We start from the raw sequence: 21,419 nt of genomic DNA on the forward strand, positions 1-21,419 counted from the left end.
TTATTAATTTCTTTTTGTAATTTTGTTTATAGATCGCGAGGACCAGTCAATATTATGCACCGGTGAATCCGGCGCAGGCAAAACTGAGAACACAAAGAAAGTCATCCAATATTTGGCGTACGTTGCTGCTTCGAAGCCCAAATCTAATGCGGTAAGTTGATAACTTTCAAAGTTATTTCATTTTTTTTTTTTTCAAGTATAATTTTCATTAAATTGGGGATTTTCTCTCCTAAGAGTTGTTTCAAATTCTCTGTACTATGAAGCAAGAACTATGTTTCAGTTTACTCAAATCGTATATACGGTCACTAATCATTTAAGATGTTGCACATTATCTAGATTTTCTCTATTTTTAATTCGAAAACTATTCAAATATTTCTGTTTGCAATGATATTTTTTCCTATTTAAGTAAGACAATCAGAATCCACACATTTATGAATTGATCGAGTAATACAAGATAATCAAGTAAATATAAATTTGTATGTTTACAAAGCAATAGAATTCGCTATTTTTGTTTGAAATATCTGTTGTATAATTTATAAGTGAGTGACCTTTTAGTATACTCATTATTTTACAGTTATTATTGACAATATGTGCACATATAATTATAGAAAACTATATATCAAAATGAAAAATTCATTTGGGCAAAATTCTCAGTAATATATGTTATGAATTTAGATAAATCTTTACAGTATAAATATTTTTATACGTTTTAATATACGTGCTAATTCTTGTTATTAAATTCATACCTAAGAAAGTCTTGAGTTTAATTGTTTTTTTTAAAATGCTAATTCTAGAGAATAAGATATTCTCTAAACGAGAATTCGTTTGTATTATAAATATATTCATAGTAACTTGCATATACATTTGTTGCAGTTCGAATTATTTATTTACTACAAATGTTACAAAAGTATTAAAAATGAACGGAGATTTTTATCTAGAAGCAATAAAACGGTTTAATTGTTTACGTTTACTTTATTTCTCGTATTTAGTTATTAGTATTTGAAATTACACTTCACACGCTAAAGTGATCTCCAAAATGCAATTATTATTGAAGGAATTTTTTTTTCGCAACTGAAAACGTTGCTAGGGTTAAGCAAAAATATACGAATAATAAATAATTGAACATGATGAACTGTACCCGTGAAAACTCTTGTTTATCATGCTTCTATCTGCACCAAAGTTAAGTATGTGTGGATGGTGCGCGCACTCACTTCTCTTTGTCAATAACTAATAAACTTTGATGATAAGCACTTACGTATACAGAAGAATGGAAGTCTTATATTCTTTATTCGCAAGGTTTATATTTATTGAATGCAAGATATATATTCCGGTAAATACAATCTGTATTTCTTTCCTGAATGTTTTTTTATTAGAATATTTATACATAATAAATTCTCTGTTATGTAGTTGCTTAATTATGAAATAAAAATTTATTGTATTATTGTTTGCATTATACATTAATTAGGTACTAGTCTACTATTAGGCGTCATAACGAATGTTGGTTAATCAAACGTAAATTTTTAAATAATTGATTGCACAGCAAATCACACGGTCCTTGTAAATTTGACCCGGCGCATGAGAGTTTCTGTAAATACCTTTTCTCTTCTTTCTCTGTGCATGATGCTTCATAAATTTTGTGAAAGTATAAGTAAAAACAAAAATGTTTAACTCGAAAGGCATTCAAAATGAAATATATTAATTTGAGTCGAATGGAACGCAGTAAAAGTTGCAGGGAAAAACTTTTGCAAATGTGTTGTTTCAGTTTAAACAAATTGCTCGAAAAATTGCGAATCGATATCGTGCAATGTTAAAAAAAAAAGTTACTTTGAATCTTTGAAATTATTCGAAATTAAATTGAAAGATATTATTTACATTAAATAAGGATATGTCTTCTAAATAGATAGTATTATTTGAAACCAAGTTTGATTTTGATAATTACGTTTCGTAAGACTTATAATATCGAAATTTTCCTTCATCATTATCACAGTCTTAGAATTTTGTGTAAGGCGTTGTACGCGTTATCATTGCATTGTGTGATAACAAAGGACGGAAGTCCGACCTCAGTTTCCGTATTTAGATAAAATTTGAGGTCGAAAAAGTAGATAAATTACCATGCAAAAATGTACAAAAAAACGAATCATTTCGTCGTTCTTAGTATTTTACCTGAAATTTAATCTTTTGGAAAGGAACGATGACTATAATTAATATCCACCAAATACATACGATTATCCGATATATTTAAAGGTGTAGTCTAGTACAGTTCGAAAATTCAGGTTCTCCTTTGCGAATTAAAAAATAAGGCAGTATCGGTCACATTATTTTTAAACTTAGCACAAATTATTAGGTCGTCTCATAAGTTTGTGCCGCAGCGTATTCATACTTCTTGCATTACGTTTTATAAATACACAGAGGTAGAAGGACTTGAGTGATTAAACTTTTATGCTTCAGTTCAATTTGTAGAAGGTATTCAAAAGCCACAGATCGTGAAGTTATAAGAATTTTGTATTAAATACCCGATCAAATGGTAACTAAAAGTCCATTTTCGTCATCTCGTATTGTATGAGTTCCGAGAAAGGAATACGGCAACAAGTGGAGTAAATAACATTTGTGTCATTTACGGAAAACGTGTTTTATCGGCTTGTACGTCCAAAAAGTGATTTTTTTTTCAATCGAGACGGACAAAGACAAAATTTGTAATCTGGTGAACAAAACGAGAAGTTTGTTAGTGCGAGAAATGTAGCAAATACTAAACATGTCAAAATCATGTGTATATAGACATTTGAAGAAAATGGAAATGATTCTTTTTTTTCTTCAAAATTATCAAGTTGCTGAACGATTTTGTTTTCAAGATTGTATTGTTCTCTTCTGCTATGTCCAATTGCCACTATTTCAACTACTAATTGGGCAGCTCGTCTCATACAAAGTATATTTTTAAATAGCAGCCCGATTTTTATTTCCGCCATTGTCGAGATTTGTAGAGTCGTATTAAATATTTCAATAAGTATCCGTTATTTAGCATATGTGAATTGAGACATTTTTCTGGTAAATCGTTTCGGAGAGATAGACGTTTTCATAAAGATGTAGTTTTATCAATTTTGTGATTTTTCTTCATGGTTTTACTTTCAATAAAAACTTGAATTGTTTTATACGTACGTAGTAATACTTGCGCTGTAGAAGACTTATGAATTTTATCTAATTTTTATCTAATCCTTTAGGAGCATATTTCGAAAATTTTAATTTATAAAAAAGTGTAAAAGAAAAAATATCAATGTTTTCGAAGTGTTAGACTGGACTATTTGCTTAAGTTCCTTCTTGGAATAACGATTTTAGCAATGACCAAATTTATTCTTAAATTCGAAGGAGACACATATTTCTCCTTATATATATTGTCTTGTTTAACAAGAGGAGGACGCAGTTATCCAGTCATTGATTTTAATGGCTGTTTGGGCGTATCTACATCGAAAATAAGGCGACACATATCTTAGCATTTCATATCGTAGACGTTCGTATTTGAGATTTCAGCGTTGGAAATTGATAGATGTGTTCATTGTTTACATATGCAAATACGTAATAAGTAATATATATACATTACTTAAAACTTTGGATCACCCTTCGGTCTTTAAAACAAATGAACCTATTTTCATACATGCAGAAATGTTTTATAGAAAATATTCTCTTCACACATAAATTGGACATTATTTAAGTATAATTTTAGTTGAAAATTATAGTTGTACTAGTTATATATAAATAGTTTATTTAAAATTAAGCGTGAATATCATTCGAATGTATAGAAAATCGTATCGAAACTCATAGCAATCGATATTTCATTTTCGTTTCTAAATAATACGCCTTATTATCTCTGTGATATGCTTCTGTTTTGCAGTTTTAGAAAAGCTTGCAGTTTAATCGGTACGGGTGACATTTCTCGAATCAAAACTGCCCTGACCCACATGTGGGTCAGCGGACTGTGGACGTGTTAATAACGGAAGACTGCTGTCACTTGTCAACAAAACAGTATCGAAGTCAAAACAATTCGATAATTAATTACCAAATGAGACCTACAGTAAAACGATTAAACTCAACACTGCGTGTTTCCTCAATACAGAACAATTCGTAATCTTATTTTGGTTTTGTAAAACATATTTACGATATGCAATTTTGATTTTATATCGTAACTTAGTAATATTATATAAAAAAGGCTTATTTCTAGAAAGATCGAAGGATGATTTGAACTTTTCAACGGCAGTATACATAAATATTGTATGGAAATTTTATACGGAGAAATTGTTTTTATTATACGTTTTCCAATACATTTTAGTCTGTTTAATTTTGTTGTACATGTTTCAATTGTTTTATCACACGGATCGATAACTTTGCGGTGCATCTAAAGATTTCGTAATCTCCAAATACGATTGAAACCTTGAAAAATGATTGAAAGAAACTTCATGTATTTCGTGTCGGGAACTATTAATTATTTTCATTTATGTTTTCTGAAAGCAACAATTGATTTTTTATTTTTAACGGTAAATATCGTGTTGCACTACGTACGAAGATATTCATCCGCTCTATTTATCTGTGTAGGTTGTCATTTAAAATTACTAAAATAATTAGAAATGAATATGTTTCATATACATGGGTTGGGAAATAATCGTCTCAAACATTTATGTTGAGTTTTGTAAGGTCGAGAGTTAGAATTTATGTAGGTTGGGGTAATTCTGACCATTTTTAAAAAATTGAAATTAAAACCTTACCAACTCTGTGAAAGAATTTTAGCAAATGTAAATTAGACCCTTCTAAGCACCATATCGAACTTAAACAAATATTTGATTAGATTTGAAAATAATAAATTATAAATACGTGATGGGGGTGGGGGGTGGTCGTCATTTTTTAATGTAATTTTAGCGACGTATTCTATACATCATGCTTTCAGAAAATGTAAACAAATTCGATTTTTTTCAATTCCTAAAGTGAGTAGATTCATTAAGACATAAGTAACATAATTTCAGAAAGCAATTGTGTTCTTTTACAATACTGCGCTAATTCTTTGGATGTATCATAAGAAACTTCGCACATCCATCTCTGATATCGTTATCATTATGAAATCCCTACTTGCTGGAAAAGTATGCATTTTGTTCAGAACAAATGATAGTCGGGCAGAGCAATCTACTCCAAAAATAGTAATATTTTTATAAGGATAAAAATTTCAAATAACTGGTGAACGATACAAATTTTTTATTTGTTATTTGTTAGATAAAAATTAGAATTTTAATTATGAAATAAAACATTGCACAATGAACAAATGCAAATTTAATTGTTTAATTAAATAAACGTTATAAAGAAAACACAATATATTGGTCTTATCTGTTATTCATTACTTGAATAAAATTGTAACCGTCTTTGGTCTGGCTTTTTGTTTTATTATTGGCGTAAAAGTAACAATATAAACGAAATAAAAATGCAAAATATATTTTTGCAATCGGGTCGAAGAAAGATTTTTTAATGATGAAATCTAAAATTAATCTTATAGAAGTATAGTTGTTTTATTATCAAAAAGAATTCTATTTTTTCCGATTAATTTGTTTATATCTCATTTACATTTATACGTATATTCTGATTGTAAGATTTCAAAAAGCAGCTTTGACAATTATGAGATTTATGTAGCAGGTAGTTTCTTCTCTACCTTTCAAGGTTGGCCATTACTGTACTGAATACTTAGGCAGGGCTACGGAATGCTTGAAATTGCAAGTCATAAGATCGTTCGGGTATGTGTCGACTTATTTTCGATGTGACTCACTATGTGAAAGATCGTAAAAATCGCTAACTAATGAGATTTGTACGTTGCCCCTGGTGTGTGAGTAAACACACTTTTGAGTAACAGAGTTTTGCAACGAATCGCTCTGTCCCTCGCCTCGAAAAGGTTAAATGATTAATAAGGGGACCCTGTAGCTATTCCATCGGAGATTTTGATGATATCTAGAGAGGTGAATTTGGACGTCGAATGATAATTCCAATCAACATCTTTTAAAAATAATACGAATTTGAAATAACAAAGTCTTACTTGTCTTACCGGGAAATTTGTTACACGAATGAGGGGGGGAGGCATAGAGGTAAAATCTTTACGTCTTCAGACTTATGTTCCAATTTTCACTTTAAATAATTAAATTTCATACGATTTTATTTGATAAATATCATTATCTATTTACAGTATCTTTATTAAATGATATACAAATCATTTATTTACAAATTTACTGATTGAAACGTTTATTGTAACTTTAGTCATTAAAGTGCTATTCTTTACAATATAATATTTATATATATTGTACATAAATATAGTAAAGATTTATTTTTATCCGATCTTGCACCGCTTTGAGAAACCTAGCAGGAAAACGATTGACATACTCAAACTTTATATTCAACTAAATGGAAATAAGCATTTTTATTGTCTCATTCTTCACTATACAAATTTGCCACTCCATTAGCAGTTTTCTATACCTTGATGAATGATTTAGTAAAAAACTTGCTAGGTCATATAGCCAACGTGAGACAAGAACTTGTAAATGAACTTTTATACAAACAGATGAACTCTTCTGTTAAAACATCAGTGTGCAAATGGAGCTAGAAAAAGTGCTCTTAAGTAAATATATAATGAAAAAACCTAAAAATGAAGTATTGACAATGCATTATACATATGTTTGATATAAGAATGACGGAGAAATTGTTGGTTTAATTATTTAAAATGAACGATTCGAACTTTGGACTTTCTGCTTATAAAGCAGGCGTTTTTCGCACTTGAATACACTATCTTCTAAAATTGAAATTTTAAGTTTTTTTTCTATATAAAATTATAACTGTTTATAAAATGCGGCCATTGAAATAAAGTATTCAAAAAATAGCATCATTCAACCCCTCGGGTAGGACAGTTCCAATCCCCCGCGTAAGAGAAAGATGTATAAGGTAAAAATAAAAATAAAACTATTAAGGGAATGTTATTACATATCAAACAGTTTCGAATTTTTCATTGTATCGTTAAAATTTGCAATTGTACACAATTAACGAGAGATTTCAATAGAATTTTGGATAATTTAGATTTAATGGAAGTGTAACTTTAGCAAAGTCAATGTATTCGATTCTTGAATGTCTAAAACTTGAAGTACTTAAAAATATAAATTGTAACTTGTTTTAGTGCTTAATTGATGCTTAATTGTAAGAATTATTTCATGTAAAAATCAATATGAGTAACAAAAGATGCATCGCGTGGTACATTGTAATTTAATCGTTAGGTAAATTGACATTCTAATTACTTGTTAATTGAGACAATTGTTTGGATTAAGATCGTGTTACCGCATTTTATTCTGAAAAAATAATTGTGAAAATTAAACGCGGACTTCGCTACAGCTGCATGAATCGTTTTTATGAAATTGATCGTCAAATACTCGAAAACTGTTCTCTAATCGCAATAGATCGTAATAGGCTATCGTAGATTATTGGATTTTGAAGAATATTTCCTTTTTCAGTCAAAAGATCAACTTACAGGCTTAATTCGGTATTAAATTATTCTTATGAGATTATTTTGACTCACTGTACGCTTTCACACTTTTGATCTTATATAGTAAAAAATGAACGTCGTTCATTTTTCATGTCATTCATAACTTGATATTAGTAACTACGCGAATTATTCAAAATGCGAAATTGTAAACAAGAGTCGCGGAAGGTTTTACAATACATAACACGTTAGAAGGTATAATTCAGCAATTAAATTACCTGTTTAGACAGAAGGAACGATAGTGAAAATAATAATTTATTTCAATTATCATAGTGTAACACTTTCTCTTAAATTTGCAAATAGAATTTAAGTTATTTAATATTTGACCGAACTTGTTGTTTCTATTGATTAATAAGAAGGAAAGAAGTATTTGAAAATGGAACTACAATCTATTAATGTAATTTGTGGATAATATTTCAATAGATGAAAATTTTACTCGACTTTCGTCGAATTACTTTTTGGATTAATTGCATTAACTGTTTAATAAATTCGACGCATGTTGATTATTTAAAAAAGAAAGGCTTAGTGAAAACAACATAAGAAATAACTTCGAATGGCGATTGGACTCGTAAATTTAATTTTGCAACTTCTTTTATTCCCGGTGCTGACTTTCGGCGGCCACGACACACCTAGACACCGAGTCCGGCATTAATCATAGTAAGTCAACAACAAAATGATCAACATTCCGCTCACGCGATATGTACGCTACTATCTGCTATTTGCCTTCTTTACATGTCTTTTTTCATTTCCTCTTGTTTTTCTATTTTTCAACCGCTCAGTCCCATTAATCGTTTTATCACCTGGGCTTTGGAAAGCTTTTTCAATAATTTCGTTAATTACCCTGATTATTATGTGCACGTAAAAATTTACATTCTAGCGTATCGTTTATTATGTACAGTCTTTTGTCTAATGAATATCCTTTCCTTTAAAAGATACCTAAATTAACAAACATTCATTCCGTTTTATTGTTCTTCGGAAAAATAATCTTGCGTTCCATTCAACATGTATTTTTACTCTTGTAACTAACAAAGAGATGTTAATTTACTTAAAATATTTTTAACATAATAACTTATTAGTTGATAAAAAAAAAGTAGTCTGGAATTCTAACAAATTTCCTTTATTTTCCTCGCTGCTCATTGGATTCAGGGTTCCGGAAATGTTTCGGATAAATTTGCGGTAATTAACGTGAGAGTCAACTAATTAAATTACTTAATAATGTATTCTATGTCGTATTTGTAGGCGTATATACGTGTGCTATATGTTTTTTATGTAGTATTGCTTTTATTAAGCACTTTATTTTATATGCTGTGTATAAAGACAAGAGTTTTTGGAATAATAATTCTATTATTACGTGTATCTTCGTGTTAACGAAACTGAAATTTGAGAATGATCTCCCATTCATTTTAAAATAAAAACTTTCTTTTTTGGGGAGGGGGACTTCATTTAACAGACTTGCAAAAATCAGGCTTCGATACAAATTATGTAAAGATGAACACGGATAAATCTGTGGATTTTATACATTTTTTGTACAAAATGTAAGAAATAACACAATTTCACACAGTTTCTAATCTTTTTAAGGTAATCAATTTTATGACAAACATTAATTTTATAATATACAGTACCACCCAACTCATGATATACAGTACCATCCAAAACAGTGACCAGATTCTGAAAGTTTAAAATATTCTTTCTTTTGATATTTAATACCAATGACCAACAAAAAATAATTTGTTTTTTTTTTTTTTTTAAATGGTTTGACACTGTTTTATTTTAATAGCATAATATATTTATGTAAAACTAGTAATTATGTAAAGAAGAAAGTTCCAACTATACAGAATTTGCTCCAAGGAAACATTAACAGAATGCAAAATTGGAATAGAACAACTGGATTCGAATTCTCAAAATCCAAAACCGAAATTATAAGATTCAACGGAACGCAACACACTATAAACATTACGTTACCAGAGTTTTGATACTGAAATCAAAACATGAATTTGCAATATCCATTGGGCCAATTAAGGCAGAATTTCTCGCCTCAGACACGAATTCAATAACAGAATTTACTTCTAAATATTACTTGAGTCCTTTTTATCAGACTCGTATTATTCTAAGAAATATATTTATTAATTTTTATTTGTTAGGTGCCGAAATTTAAAGAAAAATATGGATATTTTTTAGTGCCGTTGCGAGAGTACAAGCGCTTCGTATTCACTAATTAATTCGACTTTATTTGTACATGGTTATTTTCCAATTTTCATGATTTCTCCAATTGTTTGAATTTCGATCTAATAATTTAGAAATAAATTTTTGATACTGAAATCTTCAAGAAATGCAAAGAAAAAAAATGTCGTTTAACTGTCTTGAGTTGAAGACTTCCTTTAATCGATGTATATTTTTATTAAGTTTAATATTATTCAATGGTTGTAAATTGTCATTAAAATTTAAAGGAGAGTCAATGCATGCACTTTTTACGCATCATTTTCGCATTTTTACGAAAAATTCTTGGTTTTGCACGAATTTCCTGTTGTTGTTTCTTCTCTCTTCGAATCACTTGAGAAGAGATCTTTGAGTGATTGATACCCGTACGAGCCCCCAAAATAACTATTGTACTCGTGCGTGGTTTATGGACATATGTATATTTATTATAAATTACAGTGATAATAGCGTTAGACGTAGTGGCGGTGGTTAGTTTCACTTGGTACGTCTTTCAATTGTCTCGTTTTATCGTCTTTTCAGTCATACTGTCCGCGACACACTCCTCGGACGTACTCTCGTCGTCATACTTTGTCATACTGTCCCATACTGAGTTCTTCTCGCGCTCTATATAGTCATTCCCATTCATTCTCTTTCATTCCAATCCTCAGTCTCTCTCACTTCAGACATTCGGTCACGTTCGGCCATCCTAATCGTTCTTCTTTCCCAAACACTCTTCACTTTCTCCGAACCACATGTATTCCCTTTCATCCCCATGCATTCTCACGCTCGGGCGTCGCACAAGACCCCCTGTAAAGGATACTCGTGCCTTCCAGGAAAGTTAGCGGACCGATCGGCGCCAAATGTTTAGTTTAACTCAAGTCCGACCGTGCGCGTTATCTTGTTTAGGCCTACGCTCGAAGCAGGCCTAAGCGAGCGCGGAAAATCCGATACTACAAAATATTCTAATAAATGCTCGAAATGGTGATCTTCACCTCCCAAATATTTATTAATGCGTTTAAGAAATGATCGATGCATACACATCTATTAAAGTTTGTCTCTTGATACTTCGACAAGCAGTTATAATTCTCTCTTTCATATTTTCTGAAGTGTTGTGATGTTCGATTAAGCGACCTTGTCGATCAGAGAATTCGGGAAAATAATCTTGGATCCACTTACAAAATGTAACTCGACTTTGAAAATCATTTCCGTGGAATTTTTGCTATAAGAATACTTTGTACGGATGCAACTTATGCTTTAAAATTCGCTAAATGCTTGTTCGAGATATTTTAGAATGGAGAGGAGTTGAACAATTACTTGTACCTGGATTGTGGACAATTGCAGCTTATACGATCTTCATTATTTTTGTTTGTAACTGTTTTTTTTTTTGTGTGTTTCTTTTCGTTTATACGCTAAAATGAACAACATAATAGACATTTTCTTCCAGGATACCGTAAAGCATACAAATTAACAGCCTCATTAATATTTCGTCTTGATTCACCATAAATAAAAATTATTTCAGTCTTTTCTGCAATTGTTAAGTATCCTATACTTAACTCATAATGAAATAATAACTGTGTAAGTGTAGCTAACGATACAATATCTCCAAGATTACTTCCGTTTCGATCTGTAGTTCTTCGATCAGATACAAGTTATCGGTAACTGTCTTTAGGTTTGGCTTTCGTAAATCTAAAAGAAGTGCGAAAGATTTTGTAGATGTTTTTCTAAAAAATAGAGGTTTCAGAAGAAAATCATTTCAATGCAAAAGATATATAGGTTTACTTGGTCGAAATAAAAAATTTCGTTTAGAAGAAAAAAAAAAGAAAAAAAAAGTTGACCATAAAATGATCTTAAAAATATCCGTGTATTAAATAACTAATAATGCAATTCGAATCCCTTCGCAAGAGATATTTCATTAGGTCAACTTAAATGGTATCTCTTGTATACAGTGATTCACAAAATTGTGGACACACAAACAGGGATTAAACAGAAATTAAAAATGTAATGTTTAGACTATGAACTTATAATTCTATGGGAAAAAGATTGACTGTACTTCCAAAAAGTCCCAGTGACCAACCGGCATCAAATTTTGGAAAGAAAGAGGATGATAGGAGTAGGTCTTAAATATATAACTTTAGCTTCGTGTATTTAATCATTATCGAGATATTGATAAAAAGCTCTCCGCACAATACATTGACCTCTGTTTATACGGACATTATTAATGCGACCATCTTCGTTGTAGAAGTCGTTGTCGTTTGTACCGAGTATCGAATAGCCGATGACGCAGAGCAATACTGAACCTTAGTTTCTACAGGGTATCCTACATAAAATCCACAACATTACGTCATTGTAATTTTCGGTCGAACAGTTTTGTAATTAATATCATTTTGTGCGAAATGTGTTGGAGTTGGGATCAATTTTTTCTCATCAGTTGTGAGAGTGCGATACCACGCCAGCTTGGTTAACACGTGAAAAAAATTACGCGAGCACCCTATAGATATGGAGATCTACATCGTCGCTGTTTAGTCGGCTACCCAACAGTGACGACGATACTAATCAAAGAATAACAATTGTATTAGTGACGTCTGTGTAATGTACGTATAGGTAGAATACCATGTATTACACGGAATTTTATTATTAATATTTTGAAAACTATTAAAGAACCGAAATTAAAATTTTATATTTAAAATTTACTCCCTCTCTCTTCCAAATTTGATGCCAATTGACCACTGGGACTTTTCGGAAGAACGTCCAAAAAGCAATAGTATCGTTTATAGTTTTGAAGAAATGACACGAAACAACCCCGTACATCAATTGTTGTCATAAAATTATTGGCATACCTACCATACTCTACGAAAAACAATCAATTCATCCAATTCTGATCTTTTTTGTTTGCTTTGCTACTTTTTATACTTAACACAAGGCGTTATAACGATCACTTAACATCTTGGTAAGATAGGAAAAGTCTAATAGAAAAAAAATATTGCAGTAACATACTGCTATGGCAAGAAAAAGAAAAAAAAACAACTTAAGTATAAGAGATTTAGTAATTTCCTCTTGGAAAAGTAGGAAATCACACAACGAAATTGGAAATATTGTAAACAGAAGTTTTTCAACCATCTGAAGTATTATTAAACGGTTTAAAAATGAAGGTAAAATTCAAAACAAAACTGGCCGTAGGAGGAAGAAACTGCTGAACTTGTCTGAAAAAAGTTTCATTGTTTCAAAAGTCAAAGAAAATCCAAGAGTAAGTGTCCCATGAGTTATTGTTGAACTTCAACATTTTTGTGATAAAACTATTTCTAATGAAATAGTCCGAAAAGTGTTGGCGAAGAATTTATATAGTTGTTGCATACCCAGGTAGAAACCATACGTCAGTGTGATAAATCAAAAAACATTTAGAGTTTGCAAAAAAATTTATTTCGAAACCTGTAGAGATTTGGAGGGGTGTAATATTTTGTAAAATATGTAAATTCAACATTTGCTAGTCACGTTATAGTATAAGGTAAGAAATTTTAAATTTATCACAGAAATCATGGACAAAATGATATACTTAAATATATTAAAGAATAATTCAAAGCAAAGTGTTTCAGAAATGGGTATTCTTGACAGACCAGGACAACGACCCAAAACGTAAATCAAAAGTTATATAAGAATGGACGTTATATAACTGTCCAAAGGTCATAAATACACCATCTCAGTCACCAGGTTTAAATCCGATTGAGAGCATGCGGAACAGACTAGATAATAAAATACGAAAAGGTTCAATAACTAATAAAACGACATTGCAATGTAGATTAGTAGAGGAATGGTGTAATATGGAACACTTTTAATTACTTAAAAATTATTATAGGATTAATGCCAAAGATAGTTTCCGAAGTAATGAAACAAAAAGGACGGCCTGAAAAATATTAAGATTATTAAAATTATTAATTTCTGTAAAATGTGCTGATAATTTTGTAACGTGAATTGATGCACGGAATTGTTTTGTTTCATTTTTCTATAACTGTAAATGATAACATGAATTGTTGTTTTTTTCTTCATAGTTTTATAAGTTCATAATTTAAACATTATACTTTTTAAATGAAATGCATGAAAAAATCTTTTATTATTTCTTTTAGTCCCTGTCTGTGCCAATAAGTTTATGACTCACTTTTGTAAATGTATCTCGCTTTTTCTGTAATTTAACAAAATATAACACGTTAACTGTTAATTCGATTTCATTCAACTTTTCCTGGGCATCGCTCTAGATTTTTTTCATAATTTATGTTTTTAAATTGATACCCTTAGTTTAACCAATTTAATGAAAAGTTTTTCAGAACATACAGTATCAAGTTTTTATCGAATTTACACATAATTTTACTCGTATTTGAATGTTACACCTTAAAATATGACGTATAGTATCTAATCAAAACGTTGTCACTATATATACAGTGAGTCAAGAAAAGCTCCTTATATCGCATTAAGATTTACTTAATGTTGTATATTTTTAAAAAAGAATTTGAACCAAAATGCAATGAAATTATATTGTGAAAGGTCGTTCATCTTTCACCAAGATAAAAACTTTAAATATTTGGCAAGAAAAGTAAGGGAATAGATATTATGTAATGTTTCCAAATAACTTCACACAGTCCTACAATTTCCTAATATTGAAAGAATATATAAAAAATTAAATTAGAGTTAAAATCTAAAATATTGTTTAAATAAGACAATATTCCACAAAATTTAACTAAAAAGTTAGTTAATACTATGCAAAAATAGATGCAAGAAGTAATTAAATCAAAAAGTGGAACGACTGATCATTACTTAAAAAAATTATAAATAATATATATTGATATATATGGAAATTTTTTAATCTAATTTTGGTTATGTTATTATGTTTCCCTAGTTTAATTATTAACAAATAAATGTAAATTGTTTTTTTTTTTCATTAATAATAAACATTATATTTCTGAACATAATATAATATACAAATTATTCATTCATTATCTTCTCTTTTAGAAACATACGACAATGTATAAATTTTAAAATGTTTGTAAACCAACCAATAAACAGAGTTTTCATCAATCAAAATTGTTTAAATTAAGAATCGCCCGGAAAAGTTCTTTACAATTCTGTGACTAACAGTCATAAATGGATAAAGAAAATTGGGATATACACTTCCTGACATTAATTCGTTACATTAAGGGAATAGTCATCAGTGTATCTGCACTAACCAATGTACATGCCAAGAATAAGGATTAATTTTGATTAGTGCAGGCGCTGGAGACGTTCCCGTAATATTTTATTTTAGTTCCAAAATCACGTGGTTTTACAAAATATTAGGTATGTTTTTTAAAAATGAAAAGTGATATAACGATTTTGCTGCTATATTCATGTTTGAGATGAGAATTTTACAAGGGTCACTCATTGGATATAGGAAAACAAAATTCATGTTGGATAGTGTAATTAAAATAACTCTCGTTTAATTAACACCCGTTTGAACGTAATGAAGTTATCGTTACCAGTGTCATTGTTCGTTCAGCGTAAGCGGCCATCAGTTACGAGCGAGAACAATAAAACCTACACGCGAAATCGAGTTTTGTCTACTAATATCAATTTTTATTTTTATATCTGTAATTGTATCATGATAAGGATTATGAATGGTGTGATGTGGATTTTCAAAAATGATTTGTATTCTATATAATTAAAAGTGATTTAAATAAGATTGTGTTTGGATTAATTTTCATTGAGAACATTTTGCTAATTCACTGATAATACTCTTACAAAGATACGACGGTAAATGCATAAATGTTTATTTTACTGTAGTGGTTGACACATTAATATGCTTGCAGCATTGCTTTGAAATTATAGACACCAAGTGCATGCCATGTAAAACTTCCTCGCTCTCGGTGCATCTATTATTTTCGTAGACAATACGTTGGTAGTTCGACCTCTAATAGAGATAAATATCACTATTGAACTCAGTTTCAAGTAACTTGGTAGCTCCGATTTTGTTACTTGAAAGCGAGAATGATTCATTCCGCGTGCATGCCTTATCTCTCTCGGTTGCGAGTCACCGAACGCAGATAATCCAAGACTTGCTCGTAGTTACTCTATTTCACTCATTCTTGGTTTATCCCGTTTATATATCTCTCATTGGGTGGTACATACGACACTCTTAAATCAATTTCCGGAAAAGATCCCGTAAAATCAAACCAGTATTGAAAGACAATTTCGCCAAAGCTAAAGATAGAGAACATCACCAAGTATTTAAAAGTGATCAAACTGCTGTTAAAAATTGCGTAAAATAATTTAGTGGCTAGTCGCGTCAACCACTTAACTCCTTACTGTACTTTGACGAGTCTGACTCGTGATAAATATTTCGAACCAAACATGAATGTCACGAGTCTGACTCATGAAATCAGATAGGGGCCAGACGTGAACAACGTGAGTCTGATTTGTGGAATGAAGTGTTACGGTAAAGAAACGCATTTTTTAAACATTTTTTTTAATTTATTTTTCAACATAGTCGAAATTCCGACTTTTGGAAGCCATCTAAAAAGTAGGTTACGTGGAAATCTACAAAATAGGCCTCTGTTTCGGCGATGATCTTTTCGTTTGACATGAATCTCTTTTCGACAAGGCATTTTTCAAAGTTTGAGAACAGAAAGAAATCGCAGGGGGAGAAATTTGGAGAATAGGGTAGATAAGGTAGCAATTCATTACGTAATTCGAACAGTTTTGCTGTGGCGATTACGGATAAATACAGTTTCATTTTTGTTTCACTATAAGAAAACGTGGCAGTCATCTTGCCGTTAGTTTTCTCATGCCCAATTTTTCACGTTGGATATTTTCTACGTATTCAATTGATATGTGTCCAATATCGGCAATCTTTTTGATCTTCAACCGACGGTCTGCTAACACGATATCATGGATTTTGTTGACCATATCCTCCGTAATCAGCTCAATATAACGGCCTGGGCGCTCTTTATCAAAAACGAATGTTCCTTGAATTCATTCAACCAATATCCGATGATTGTAATCGAAGGTGCATGGTCTTTATGAACAGCATGTAACTTCGCTTTAATTTCTTTACACGTCTTCCCATCCAAAGAAAGGGTACTTCTGCAGTTTAGTGATTTTGTCCTAAATGGGCTTACTTTTTTTCAGTTTTTTTTCAGAAAGACTGTATTTTAACATTAAAAAGAAATATAGAAAGGGGAAGTTTGAAAAAGTAATATGCTAGATTATTTTACGCAATTTTGAACAATAAATTAATTGCTTTTTAAAACTTGGCGAGGTACTCTATTTTTGCTTTGTGATCAGTTGTCATTATTATTTTCTGTTTCGAATGTTATAGATAATATTTTAAGTACTTTTCTTTTTACTTCGAACAGTTTCAAGAGTTTAGAAACAACAATTTTCAATAGAATTTTTGTTAATTGAAATTGATTAGAAAGTATTTCATGTTTTGGTGATTGGTATCCACAGAAATATATGAGGGAAAAAACGACAAAACAATGAAGTAGTAAAGAAAACAATCACATTATTTACATAAAGTGGATACTCCATTGAATTCCTCCATAGGTGTTGAATATTTTAACATTTCTGCTAAGCAGAAACACTTCTTCAGAAGTGTTTACAGAATTCAATTCTGGATAGAGATAAAAATATAAAAATAATACGGAAAAATTTCGCACATGGCACTTTTTTAAACTTTAACATTAATTTATAACTATTTAGAACCAAAAGCAATTAATTAATTGTCTACCACTATATTCGAGAAACTCTCCTCTATTTTTCAAGACCAATTAGTAGAACTTTCTAATATTTTGACGTTTCATGTAATACTTTATTTTTTGTTTTAATTCCTGAGTTTTTACAAAAACTCGTATTTTATCGAAAATTAGGTGTGATACAGCAATTCGACTTTTGGATTTTTGTTTGGGGAATGAGGCTCTACAAGCATCGTACTAAAAGTACTAGAAAGTTCAATGTAATTTTAAAAGATAAGGGAAAGTTTCCTGAATATATCAGTATATATTTTAATGAAATTTTATGGTATTGTACAAACGGTCTTCGAAGCTTAAAAAGGAGTTTAGGAACTCTAAATATTTAGAAAGAAGAAACTATATTAATATGGAAATATTTATTGACAATATAAATATATACAAATAATTAAAGGAATGATCGGGCATTTAAAATTATATAAAATTTAACTCGTGTCTGAAGTATCAGAACATTTATATTTATAATAAATGATTCCAAAGAATTTTCGATAGTACTATCTAATTCCCAAAATTTATTTTCCACCATGAAATAAAATTTTCATATGGGCAAATGTAAAATGAACATTTCTTATTGCCACCTAATTTTTAATTTGTGCCCATATTAATTCTATAGGATTCAGCTCGCAAATGACAAGGTGGGAGCCTTAGTGTAGTTATATTTTTTAATTTTGCAATTTCGTCAATTGCATAAACATTATTTACCTCTTCTTGTTTAACGATTTACATCAATTCTATTATTATTTTTTTTCCAACGAATGTTAGGAGTTTTGTTCATTTTTCTCGAGTAGTATGGTGCATTAACCGTCACAATAGCAGCATTACTTTTAATTTTATTCATGCCTTTGAAAAACTATTCCTCAAAGTGTATGGAATCCATTTCTTCGCGGTAATTTACAATTTTTTTTATTCAAAAGCCCACGAAGTACCATTCACGAAACCATTTTCGTTGCCAATATGCGTAATGATTAATCACTTTCCTTTACCATTCAGATTTTTTATTTCGTAACGCCTTGAGTTGCATACGAGGGCCCTCAGTGAAAACCTATTACAAATTCGTCCCTGACCGACAGCCGCTTAACTGCTGCTGCAGCATCGATCATGTGAAGTTTTTGTTTATTTTTACTGCCTCGTCTCGTTGGACAGAGTATAGTACGTATTACCTTTGAATTTTTGCGAAAAGTTCTTCGCTTAATACAAATTTTACAACAGAGTATTGAATTCAGAAAACCTCTCCCAAAAAGTGTTGGAACACATTTCAATTGGGATAAGTTGAGAAAATATCAATCTAAAAGCCAATGCTCATCTACTTCTATTCGTCAGTAGTCTATTCGTAGCGTACTCGATATTAAAGACAGGAAAAATTCTTATTTAGATCAAAATTTCGAATAACGTGTAAGAGACATGCAACTTTATTTCATTGCTCGTTGAATAAAAATTAGTAAATATCATATATGGGAAATTATTATTCCGAACGAGTCCCCAATTTTGTAGGATCATTGGGTGAATTATTGAAAGGTGAATATAGTTTTAAGATATAAGTACATTGAATGAAAATAGTAGAAATAAAACAACAACAAAACGCAAACTATAACTATACTGACTACGCTCTACGCTGACTATGCAACTCTTTTCTCGACTCAACACGACACGCTTCGCCTAATTTCTAACAAGTGATCTCAAACACACTTCTCTCACATTCTATATTCTTACACGCATTCATTCTCTTTCATTCTAATCCTTAACCTTTCCCACTCCATGCATCTGGTCACGTTCACCTAAAATTCCTCAGTCTGGCGCCATCTCAATTGCTTGTCTTTCGCACCTCAGTTTAAACACTCCGCCGTTCAGTTCAAACGTTCTTCTTTCACGCCTTGGAAACACTTCATTCGCTCGTCAATCTCAAACACTTCATATTTTCCTTTCGTTTTCACGCATTACCACACTCGGCTTGTACTATGTCAGCATTAGGAAAAACTCACCTGATCCATCGTCTATACCTAGTCCAACGAGACGAGTCGGATAAAATAAACAAACGTTTGTGTGGAGTTCGTGTAACAGAAGACGACAAACCATAACTTCGTTTTTGCTTGCCCATACGTCGATCATTTATATTTGTTTAATTTGTTTACATCCGCTGACTCGTCTTGTTAGTCCGATATAGTCGGAATAAATCTATACTTATTATCGCATTTCACACACACACACAATAGCATCTTACATATCTCATGTGGAATTTGACTTATCTATAATATTTTTCAAACAAACAAATTTAAAAATGATTTTATCTTGTTTGACGTTTGTACATCGAGTCCTTCGTATTGTTTGTAAGCGTTAGGCAATAATCTACAAGCATTGCAAACATTTCTTTTCCCTAGTATCGTTTTTCCATTCTCGAAATGGCGTGATAAAAACTATTTTCCTGTTCATCATTCATGTAATTAAGATTTAGAGAAATAAAATCCATGTCTGAGTGAGACATTACAACTAAATATTTTATATCCCTCCTTTTCTCCACATTATTTAACTTTTGTGTAAAATTTCCCTCTTATTAAATCTTTGATTTCGAGATTAAATTTTACATTTTTTTAACATTCGAGATGAATGAGAATTTTGTTTTTAAGTATGCAAATCCAGGTCCTGATTTATCTATTGCCTTTACAAAATTTGTCATGATTTCTCATTTTATATGTAGCTGCGGTAAATTTACTTACACTTTAAAGATAAATTATGTCAATTTTCTTTAATTTGATACGAGCATCACATATATAGCCGTAGCGCTAATTTTGCGCGCCGGCAAAGTTTTTTTATACACTGACAAGAATAGCTCTCGCGTTCGTAGTTTTCGATTATTATTGTTTACCGTAACAAGTGTTGACAAGTGTTCAATCAAACATTGTTGTTTAAATAAAGAATTCAGAAACGATTTTGACGAACTGTAATATTTATCCATTTGGAGACCAATTAATATCGCAACTACTTTTAAATCTACGTAAACAATTCAATTATAGTTTTTACATTCAGTTCTGCACAAAACTGTTTTTAAAGCGTTGTAACATTTCTTTATTATTACTATATACATTATGATTGCGGAAGAATGCATATTTCTAATAGGCAATAGCATTGCATTTCAACTGTAAATTCTTCAGAGTTAAGTCTAAAACTGAACATTTTTTTTTTTTTTATTAAAAATTTTTCATCTGTACAAATATAAAATTCTTTCTGCATACAGATATATTGTTATACTCTATTTTTCTGTTTCTTAATTTCCTTTTTTCTCCATTTCTGACTTCTTAATAATCCTGGCATAATTATCGTAATTAATACTAATAAGATAGTAGAATGTACGGATGGATATTTAATTTTCTTTTTTTTTTTATGACTTTCTGTTACAAAAGATGCTTTTAGATGCCTCTTTCGGTGGATTTAATTAAATACAAATTAAAAATTTGTTTATTATAAACCCGTTAACGTGACCAGGTAACCTTAGCTCAAACAGCTGTACAATCTATTTGAATCAAATTCGCTCTTTATCCGAATAATAAAAGTTCGTTTACATACTAGTAATTAATATTATTACTTATATATTTCTAATGAATGATTGCAGAAAAAGTGTTAGGTGATCGTTTCAGTCTACATTGTGTTTTCTGCGTTAGTCGTATATACTTTGTTACACTTTCTGTAAATTTCTTATAGTGTCAGATTTACACAAAATTGTGTAATAAATTTATAAATGTGTATAAACGTATACTCGTGTATAAATAATTAAATGATTATACCGTGATTATCGTACAAACTTATGTTTTGTCTTTGAGTGAAAATTACAAAACATACGTGCATGCTAGATGGTTTAATTGATACATTTTTATCGTGTGTCTGTCGAATGTTAACATAAGCGTCTGTTCTTACACCAT

At 30.5% G+C, this 21,419-nt stretch overlaps 1 protein-coding gene across 4 annotated transcripts in view; it reads left to right on the plus strand.

Moving 5' to 3' along the window:
• Positions 1-21,419, plus strand: part of Zip (myosin heavy chain 10) — a 58,114-nt gene that overhangs the window by 11,261 nt on the left and 25,434 nt on the right. For 3 of the 4 annotated variants that reach the window (XR_012991217.1, XM_076305235.1, XM_076305236.1), the window contains exons 3-4: positions 33-151; positions 8,177-8,200. Coding sequence is in view for 3 of the 4 variants with exons in the window: in XM_076305235.1 (XP_076161350.1) it covers positions 33-151; positions 8,177-8,200 (143 nt within the window). In the remaining variant the exon portion in view is untranslated. The remainder of the gene's footprint in view (positions 1-32; positions 152-8,176; positions 8,201-21,419) is intronic. The other variant, XM_076305237.1, reaches the window with a different exon arrangement.

This window comes from Ptiloglossa arizonensis, chromosome 2 (genome assembly GCF_051014685.1).
Source record: "Ptiloglossa arizonensis isolate GNS036 chromosome 2, iyPtiAriz1_principal, whole genome shotgun sequence".
NCBI classification, from domain to species: Eukaryota; Metazoa; Arthropoda; class Insecta; order Hymenoptera; family Colletidae; genus Ptiloglossa; species Ptiloglossa arizonensis.